General features: G+C 52.3%; 1 protein-coding gene across 3 annotated transcripts; it reads left to right on the plus strand.

Annotated features, from left to right (window-relative positions):
• Positions 1 to 105: 105 nt before the first annotated feature.
• ttf2 (transcription termination factor, RNA polymerase II) lies at positions 106 to 9,287 on the plus strand. 3 transcript variants are annotated; one of them, XM_084022527.1, is made up of 23 exons: positions 106 to 235; positions 390 to 495; positions 693 to 849; positions 1,557 to 1,704; positions 1,738 to 2,357; positions 2,571 to 2,691; positions 3,329 to 3,499; positions 3,623 to 3,780; positions 3,888 to 3,969; positions 4,210 to 4,335; positions 4,418 to 4,568; positions 5,545 to 5,668; positions 5,774 to 5,958; positions 6,059 to 6,212; positions 6,287 to 6,378; positions 6,875 to 6,954; positions 7,061 to 7,209; positions 7,584 to 7,763; positions 7,902 to 7,960; positions 8,074 to 8,275; positions 8,410 to 8,492; positions 8,660 to 8,734; positions 8,832 to 9,287. In XM_084022527.1, the coding sequence occupies exons 1-23, from the start codon at positions 208 to 210 to the stop codon at positions 8,974 to 8,976; spliced, it is 3,396 nt and encodes a 1,131-aa protein (XP_083878653.1). In that variant the 5' UTR covers positions 106 to 207; the 3' UTR covers positions 8,977 to 9,287. The 3 variants fall into 3 exon arrangements, with proteins under 3 accessions (XP_083878653.1, XP_083878652.1, XP_083878654.1); XM_084022526.1 differs by having other exon boundaries at positions 1,557 to 2,357; XM_084022528.1 differs by having other exon boundaries at positions 107 to 235; positions 1,557 to 2,357; positions 8,122 to 8,275.
• Positions 9,288 to 9,768: the final 481 nt, after the last annotated feature.

Genomic DNA, 9,768 nt, shown 5'->3' on the forward strand with positions numbered 1-9,768 from the left:
TATCAAAAAAACACATTATATACATATACGTTGTTGTATGTGTACTTTATGGAAAACGTATGTGATTTGTATTAACTAATACGCACGTCAACTTTTATACTGAAATTACGTGCACCGGATGTGCTCTCTGGCCGCTGCGATTGGTCGATACGAAAACACTGAGTTTGAAGCCCGTCGAGTCAGCGGCGCCGCCGACCGAGCTGAACAATGGAGAAGGTTCTGTGTGACGTCCACGGTGAGTTCATGCTAGTTAGTTGTTAGAAAACGTACATGTTAAGTTTCCAGACGTCACAGTTATGTTGTGCGCGTGACGAGGTTTCTGTGACGTAGCCGGACGAACTCGCCACGCAGCTAACCGGAAACAACGTGTGTGTGTTGGTCTCCCACAGGCAGCGTGTGTATGTTAAAGACGGGCGTCAAAGATGGACCCAATAAAGGCAGAAGCTTCTACGTCTGCGTTGACAAGCAGGGCTGCAACTTCAGTCACGTGGCCAGGTAAGGTCACTGACGTCACCGTCGGGCAGACTTGGATCTGAAAACAACTGAAACTGAAAACAAGTAAAGATGTGAGATGTTAGATTTCTAATAGTCGGTGGTGAAACAGCACTTCATGTGGAGCTGGGCTGAACCATTCGGAGTGGGCAGTGGGTGGATCGACCCATTATTGATCCCAGATGAATGTGTCTCCTCAGCATCCCGCCGTCCTGCTGCCTCCACCATGAAGACTCCACGGTGGAGCTGCAGGCGCTCACCTTCAGCCTCCAGCAGCAGAGCCACAGGTTGTTCTACAGGTGCATCATGGGTAAACGAGCGGGCCAGCGGTGGTGTGGAAGCGTGCCGTGGACTGCAGTAAGACATGTCCTGTCTGTCTCTCAGCTGTTTACATGTCCTGTCTGTCTCTCAGCTGGTTACATGTCCTGTCTCAGCTGTTTACATGTGCTGTCTGTCTCTCAGCTGTTTACATGTCCTGTCTGTCTCTCAGCTGGTTACTTGTCCTGTCTCAGCTGTTTACATGTCCTGTCTGTCTCTCTGCTGTTAACATGTCCTGTCTGTCTCTCTGCTGTTTACATGTCCTGTCTGTCTCTCAGCTGTTTACATGTCCTGTCTGTCTCTCAGCTGGTTACATGTCCTGTCTCTCAGCTGTTTACATGTCCTGTCTGTCTGCTGTTTACATGTCCTGTCTGTCTCTCAGCTGTTTACATGTCCTGTCTGTCTCTCAGCTGGTTACATGTCCTGTCTCTCAGCTGTTAACATGTCCTGTCTGTCTGCTGTTTACATGTCCTGTCTGTCTCTCAGCTGTTTACATGTCCTGTCTGTCTCTCATCTGTTTACATGTCCTGTCTGTCTCTCATCTGTTTACATGTCCTGTCTGTCTCTCAGCTGTTTACATGTCCTGTCTGTCTCTCAGCTGTTAACATGTCCTGTCTGTCTCTCAGCTGGTTACATGTCCTGTCTGTCTCTCAGCTGGTTACATGTGCTATCTGTCTCTCAGCTGTTAACATGTCCTGTCTGTCTCTCAGCTGTTAACATGTCCTGTCTGTCTCCCGTGGTTGCAGCCGGAGAAGGAACAGAGAAACCCTCTTTCTGACGCGCGGCTGCAGCCTTCCTGCCTGCCGCCCGTTCGAAACCCCTTCAAAGCCTCGAGAAAAGAGGAGAGAGGCGGCGAGGGAGGTCACCATGGCGAGGAGAGAGGCGGCGAGGGAGGTCACCATGGCGAGGAGAGAGGTGGCGAGGGAGGTCACCATGGCGAGGGGAGAGGACGTCACCAGAAAGAAAATGTGCAGGGCGTCGTCGGCGTGGAGGCTGATACGTACCGAGGAAGACCACTCCCACCGGGGATGACTGTGAAGAAGAGAGTTTCAGATGAGGAGAAGGGCGAGAGCAGTGGGGAGCAGGTCAGAGACCAGACCACCGAGGGGGTCAGATCCCAGACCACAGAGGGGGTCAGGGACCAGACCACCCAGAAGGACTCGGATCAGGGAGAAGCAGGAGTGAAGACTGTTCCTCCAGAGAAAACAAACCAGGTCTCACAGGATCCTCACATGGACTCGCCCCAGCAACCCGGCAACGGTGAACCCTGTGACCCTCCTGTAAAAGACAGTAGACCTGGTCCAGAGTCCAGGAAACCAGCCCAGGCAGAGTCCTCAGAGCCTGCTGCTGAAGATGAAGATGATGATGATGATGATGTCGTGGTGGTCTCGGTGACGCCTGCCACTCAGAAGACTCCTCCCGTTGCTGCCGTTCAAAAGACCCTGACGGCCTTCGCTGGGTTCCAGCCGGCCTCCAAGGTCAAAGGTCAGCAGGGAGATCCCAGAGGCCTTCACAGTCTGCTCTCCACTCAGCTCCAACAGAAGAAGGTGAGGGAACATGAGAAATATTATTATTATTCATAACTTACAACAGTCCACCTCCTCGTCCAAACTTTTAAGATCAAAGTTCATTCTTGTGCCTGAAGACTCGGTTGACTTGTGACCTTGATTCTTCTTGTTTTCACTGATGACCCGGCTCCTCTGAGGGTCCGGTCATGTTTCCATCGGTCTGCTGATCCCTGTTTCCTGTTTCCTGTCTAGGCCACGCTGTCCGTGGTGAACGTGGCGGCTCTGCCAGATAAAGGGGAGCGTCTGAGGACTCAGGTCAGAGAGCTGGAGGCCACGCTGGAGTCTCTGAGCCTCACCGCCGCTGCTCAGCCCGGTAACTACTCACCCACAATCCTCCCTGCTGGCCACCAGGGGGCGACTCCTCTCTGGTTGTATAGAAGTCTATGAGAAAATGGTCCTACTTCTCTCTGCTGGCCACCAGGGGGCGACTCCTCTCTGGTTGTATAGAAGTCTATGAGAAAATGGTCCTACTTCTCTCTGCTGGCCACCAGGGGGCGACTCCTCTCTGGTTGTATAGAAGTCTATGAGAAAATGGTCCTACTTCTCTCTGCTGGCCACCAGGGGGCGACTCCTCTCTGGTTGTATAGAAGTCTATGAGAAAATGGTCCTACTTCTCTCTGCTGGCCACCAGGGGGCGACTCCTCTCTGGTTGTATAGAAGTCTATGAGAAAATGGTCCTACTTCTCTCTTGATGTATTATCTCAGTAAACATTGTAAACATGAGTTTATGGTCTCAATCTCTAGTTTCAAGTCTTCTTCAATCCAGCATGATGTTCATTTAGTACATTATGGTCCATTTAGAGTCCACCAGACCAGAAAGCAGAGGATGCTTTAGGGGGCGGGGCTTACCTGCTGATTGACAGGTCAATTTAGAGTCCACCAGACTTTAGGGGGCGGGGCTTACCTGGGGACATAAGAACATCATTCTGAAAGGTGTGAATCCCTGTCAGGGTCCCAGGATGAAAGTGGCCTCCGTGATGCTGGCAGCAGCATGGTGAACCCGTTCAGCCGGCAAGGCGGCGCCATCCTGGTCCCCGCTGCCCCGGCCCCCTCACGACACCAAGCCCCCAGCAGCTCCCTTGACCTCCAGCTGAGCCAGGGATGCTCCCAGACCTATGGAGGTAGGCTGGAGACCCTCCTGTGACTGTTTGGAAGTCTGTCAGACCAGATCTGTGTCATTTGAAGCATTAAAATGTGAGATATTCATTATCAACTATTAAAGTTGTGACTCTTGGTGTTTGCAGCCAACCCTCAGGTCCAGGCCTTCTACGGGGGCAGGATGACGCAGGACCGTCTGCTGGCGGTGAAGAACGCCACCTGCGAGACCATCGACCACCTCCACAGGTCCCAGGAGTCCTGCCCCGACGCTGAGGACCAGGCCCCGGACCCCAAGGGCCTGAAGGTGGCGCTGCTTCAGCCGTTCACTCGTTCTGGCATAGAAACATGACTCAGCAAGCATGTTGACGCACGTTACTCCGATGACATCATCCTCTTGTGATTGGCTGCTAGGTGTCGCTGCTGCCCCATCAGAGGAGAGCTCTGGCCTGGCTGCTCTGGAGGGAGGACCAGAACCCCTGTGGAGGAATTCTGGGTAAGTTCACCGTGACCTTTACTAACGAGGTCACAGAGGAGACTGATGAGTAATCAATCATAAGGTTGTGTTCTACGGGACACAAAATGAAAGAGAGCTGCAGGATGATGCCGTTTCTCCCCGCCAAAATAAGATCCCTTTAATCAAAGTTCTTAAATGATAAACGAGTAGCCGTGACAGCCTTTAAATGAAGCCTCCGGGTCAGACATTCATGTTCCTTTCTTCTTCTTGGGGGTCCAGCCGATGACATGGGTCTGGGCAAAACCCTGACCATGATCGCTCTCATCCTGGCCAAGAAGATCCGGTCCAAACAGGACGTGGACCAGAAGGAGGAGAAGAAGCTGGAGAGCTGGATCTCCAAAACCGGTAAAGCCTTCTCTCGGTCATCGCGGTCTACTTCACATGAGGATGAGCTGATGTCTGTATTCTGTGTCTGCTGACCCCCCAGACTCCAGCCTGGTGGTCTCTAAAGGAACCCTGATCATCTGCCCCGCCTCCCTGGTCCACCACTGGAAGAGGGAGATCGACCGACACGTGAAGTCGTCCCGGCTCTCCGTGTACCTGTACCACGGCCCGGCCCGGGAGAGGAGCGCCGCAGTGTGAGTGTGATGCTGGTTCCAAGGTCTCTGGAGACCCGTACAGGCTGGTTCCTGTCTCTGGAGACCCGTACAGGTCTCTGCTTCCTGTCTCTGGAGACCTGTACAGGCTGGTTCCTGTCTCTGGAGACCCGTACAGGCTGGTTCCTGTCTCTGGAGACCTGTACAGGTCTCTGCTTCCTGTCTCTGGAGACCCGTACAGGCTGGTTCCTGTCTCTGGAGACCTGTACAGGTCTCTGCTTCCTGTCTCTGGAGACCCGTACAGGCTGGTTCCTGTCTCTGGAGACCTGTACAGGTCTCTGCTTCCTGTCTCTGGAGACCTGTACAGGCTGGTTCCAAGGTCTCTGGAGACCCGTACAGGCTGGTTCCTGTCTCTGGAGACCTGTACAGGTCTCTGCTTCCTGTCTCTGGAGACCCGTACAGGCTGGTTCCTGTCTCTGGAGACCTGTACAGGTCTCTGCTTCCTGTCTCTGGAGACCCGTACAGGCTGGTTCCTGTCTCTGGAGACCCGTACAGGCTGGTTCCTGTCTCTGGAGACCTGTACAGGCTGGTTCCGGTCTTTGGAGATCCTTATAGGCTGGTTCTGGTCTCTGGAGACCCGTACAGGTCTCTGGTTCCAGTCTCTGGAGACCCGTACAGGCTGGTTCCTGTCTCTGGAGACCCGTACAGGCTGGTTCCTGTCTCTGGAGACCCGTACAGGCTGGTTCCTGTCTCTGGAGACCTGTACAGGCTGGTTCCTGTCTCTGGAGACCTGTACAGGCTGGTTCCTGTCTCTGGAGACCCCTACAGGCTGGTTCCATTCTCTGGAGACCTGTACAGGTCTCTGGTTCCAGTCTCTGGAGAGCCGTGCAGACCCTGAACCAGGTTTCAGTGTGATCATGTTGAATTATGACTCCTCCTTAAACTTCAGGCTTCGTCCTCCACAGGATAAAGTAGAAAGGAGGTCTGAGTGAACGTGGTCTCTGTCTGTCCCCCCCAGGCTGGCAGGCCATGACGTGGTGGTGACCACATACAGTCTGGTCTCTAAGGAGGTCCCCGTCCAGAAGGAGGACCCCGTCCAGAAGGGGGGCGCTGAGAAGCCCAGCTCAGAGGCTGACGACGTGGTGAGTGATTTAGGTTTAAGATGGACTCTGGTTTCCCAGGTTCATGAGACGCAGGAACTGGGTGGATGCGGTCCAGGTCTAAGGTTCTGCCTGTCCCCCCCCCAGCCGTCTAGCTCGGCTCCTCTCCTGCGGGTCACCTGGGCCCGTGTGGTCCTGGACGAAGCCCACAACATCAAGAACCCCAAAGTGCAGACGTCCATGGCGGTCTGCCGGCTGAGGGCCGGATCCCGCTGGGCCGTCACCGGGACCCCGATCCAGAACAACCTGCTGGACATGTACTCGCTGCTCAAGTAAGACACACACGGGCAGGTCTACGGTCTGGTCTACGGTCTGGAGCGCCTCAAACTGAGACCCGGCCTCACACATCTGTGTTCATGTATTGGTGTTCAGGTTCCTGCGCTGTTCTCCGTTCAACGAGTACAAAGTGTGGAAAGCTCAGGTGGACAACGGATCCAACAGGGGCCGCGAGAGACTCAACATCCTGACCCGGACCCTGCTGCTCCGCCGGACCAAAGGCCAGCTGGACTCCAAAGGGAAACCACTGGTGGGGACTGGACCTGGTCTCTAGTACCATTATTATTCTATCATTGTCTCTGCCTGACTCTGGATCTGTCTCAGGTCTCTCTTCCTGATCGGACCTGCGAGGTGCATCAGCTGAAACTGTCCCAGGATGAGCAGGCCGTGTACGACGTGGTCTTCGCCCAGTCCAGGTATCAGTCTGGGGTTCTGAATGAACCCGGATCCCGGTTCTATGGAAACGTGCAGAAATGATGTCAAATGAACTTAGTCATGTATTTAATATGGAAGCCTTCCGTCCAACACGCATCTCCTTTGGGACAAAGACTTTAGAGCATGAGGCGGACTTCAGCCTCTTGTGGCCGAAACAAGTATTACAACATCACCCTGTTTCATAAAGGAGGTAGAACCTCTCGGCCTCCGTGGACGATGCTTTTCAGGCTTTCCTCTTCTTTCTGGTCAGGAAGCTTTCAAACGATCAGCTGTAATAAGAGTGGCTTCATTGTTCTAGAAGTTATTCTGATGTTATCGTGTGGTAATGACGGGTTCCATGAGGAACCCAGAAAACAGGAATAAACGTGACTTCAACCTTGGCTTAAATCTGAACAGGAAAACGATAATATTCCCTTTTGAAGGACTCTGATGAAGCAGCTCAGTCAGGAAAGGTGAAGGTTTTCTCTTCTTCTCCAGATCGACGCTGCAGAATTACCTGAAGAGACACGAAGGAAGTGATGTCACACAGAGAAACGCCTCCAACCCCTTTGACAAAGGTGACGAACCACGTCATGGTTTTATCCTGTATATTTATATATATTTTTATTTTGGTTTTCCTTCCAGAGAGCTGTGTGTCTAAACCCCGTGTGTCTGATTCCCCAGTGGCCCAGGAGTTCGGCGTGTCACAGGCCGACCCCGCGGCGGCGGCGGCGAGCTCCCAGCAGCCCCAGCAGGCGTCCAGCACCGTCCACATCCTGTCGCTGCTGCTGCGTCTGCGTCAGTGCTGCTGTCACCTGTCGCTGCTGAAGAAGGTATCTGACCAGGTCACCACGTGGTCCTCGCTCACCCACGTTCTCTATGAAGCTGAAGAAACCTTTAGTTTAACTAAAGCCTGTGAGACGCAGGCGGGCTGGACGGTTTCAGAGACGCCTCATTGATGGTCTTCTTTTAGATGTGCCACATCTGAATGCTCTAACGGTTGTCTTGTTCTTCCTGTCAGCCGGCGGCGGCGGCGGCGTGAGCTTTAGTTGAATCTGAACACCTTGGTTTTGGGAGTCCAGCGGTTTGGCTCACAGTTCAAATGACTCTTTGATAGTTTGTATTTATTAAAAACAGCAGCTGGATTATAAAATGATATTTTATAATTAGTAACCCTGATGATAACCGGATCTCCTCCTCCTCTCAGACTCTGGACACGTCGGAGCTGCAGGCCGACGGCGTCGTCTTGTCTCTGGAGGAGCAGCTCAACGCTCTGTCTCTGACCTCCGACCCCCGGCCCTCCGACACCCAGCCCTCTGACACCGTGGCCCTCAACGGCACCCGCTTCCCCTCGCGGCTGTTCGAGGACTCCAGGGAGAGCACCAAGGTGGGCGACCTCTGACCTCACACCAAGTCCTATAATATAGACCACCAGTGAAACGGGAACGACCGTGTTTATGATCAGAAGGTCCTCGTTTAGCTGATCAGGTCTGACTACAGATCAATAACTCTTCCTCTTCTCCAGATCGCTGCCATCGCCTCTGAGCTGCAGTCGATCCGGGAGAAGGGACCCGATCAGAAGAGGTGAGACACAAACACTCTTCTTCTTCTTCATCATCGTCTTCTTCAGACAGAAGCGTAGTAGTATTATTAGTAATATATATATATATATATATATATATATATATATATCTCAGACCCCCTCACCTGTGGTGGCTCTCCCCTGTGACCCCTGTGACCTGCAGTGTCATCGTGTCCCAGTGGACCAGCATGCTCCGGATCATGGCGGTCCACCTGCGGGAGATGGGGCTCAGATATGCCGTCATCGACGGGACCGTGAACCCCAAACACCGCATGGACCTGGTGGAGGACTTCAACACCAACGCTGCCGGGCCGCAGGTAAACCCCCACAGACCTGACCCTGGTCCCGGACCTGGTCCTGGTCCCGGACCTCAACAAAGACACTTGCAGAAGCATTGATCCATGTGTGTGATGGTGGACAGTAAATGTGTATGAATGTGTCTGTGCTGAAGGTGATGCTGGTGTCTCTTTGTGCCGGAGGAGTCGGACTCAACCTCATCGGTGGGAACCACCTCTTCCTCATGGACATGCACTGGTGAGACTCGTGGTTTATCTCCTCCAGCTGGTTCACCTGGAATGGATGAGATGTAGAAACTATAGTTCATCATGGACGTTTCCAAAGTGTCCAACGTCATTCACAGACAGAATCACTACAGCAAAACGTTCCTAGTGAATAGTTTGACCCCTGACCCTGTGTGACAGGAACCCGGCCCTGGAGGATCAGGCCTGTGACCGGATCTACCGAGTCGGGCAGCATAAAGATGTCACCATCCACAGGTAGCAGTCAGCTGTTGTGTTCATGTTGGTTGTTGAGCTGTGGGAGCGTCTGTTAACGATCCGGTCCGCTCCGGTCCGGTCCGGTCCCTGTTTCCAGGTTCGTGTGCGGCGGCACGGTGGAGGAGAAGATCTCCACGCTGCAGCTGAAGAAGAAGCAGCTGGCCCAGAACGTGCTGTCGGGGACGGGGAGCACCGTCTCCAAACTCTCTCTGGCCGACCTCAGGGTCATCTTCGGGGTCTGAGGGGGACCCCGGGGACCCGGGCGGGGACCCGGGGGGCAACATTAACGTGTTGCTCCGATGCTTTAACGGCCAGCAGCTCTTATTTTATTGATGTTAAAATGTTGAAGCGTCATTGTGATCAGGTGGCAGTATTATGCTACTCAGCATGGTGGACAGTTCTCTCACGTCAGTTCTATCAACGTGGCTGATTTATTACTGGATACATTTGTGTCACCTGATCATTTCCTTTAATTGTCTGTTTTTGTTTGCATGCTTGTTTTTTTTGTTGCTATGGTGACGTTTAAATAAATGCTCATATAAAGTTATTTGAACACTAACTTGTTTATGATTTGATTATTATTTGGTCTTCGTTTGGATTTGAGGAAAGTTAAGTGGCTCATACTGCACTTTTAAAGATGTATTAAAAGGTAGGAAGATATTTAATATACACCTGTTTAAAATGGAAAATGGTAATTATTTATTTCATTCAGGATGCGTAGCTGTTGTGTTATAGTCGTGTGTGTGTTTACAGTTTTATACTTTATAGAATTATAACCGTGTTTTGATCAGACCTCCATGTTTTCATCCGAGGGAGCTTCATGCCCATGATGCTTTTACTTAACGTCGGAAGTTTGTGCTTCAACGGAATAAATACGCTACAGGACGACTGTAACAGAATCCACACGTTGTAAATAATGTTTATTTTTATAATCCATGTAGTCTGGATAGGCCTTTAAGCAGGAGCCTCTAAAAGGCCTAGAAACCATCGCCAGGTGGATAAACCGATCTGCCTGATTGAATTATTAAAGCTGA

This window comes from Eutrigla gurnardus, assembly GCF_963514095.1.
Source record: "Eutrigla gurnardus genome assembly, chromosome: 12".
Classification (NCBI taxonomy): Eukaryota; Metazoa; Chordata; class Actinopteri; order Perciformes; family Triglidae; genus Eutrigla; species Eutrigla gurnardus.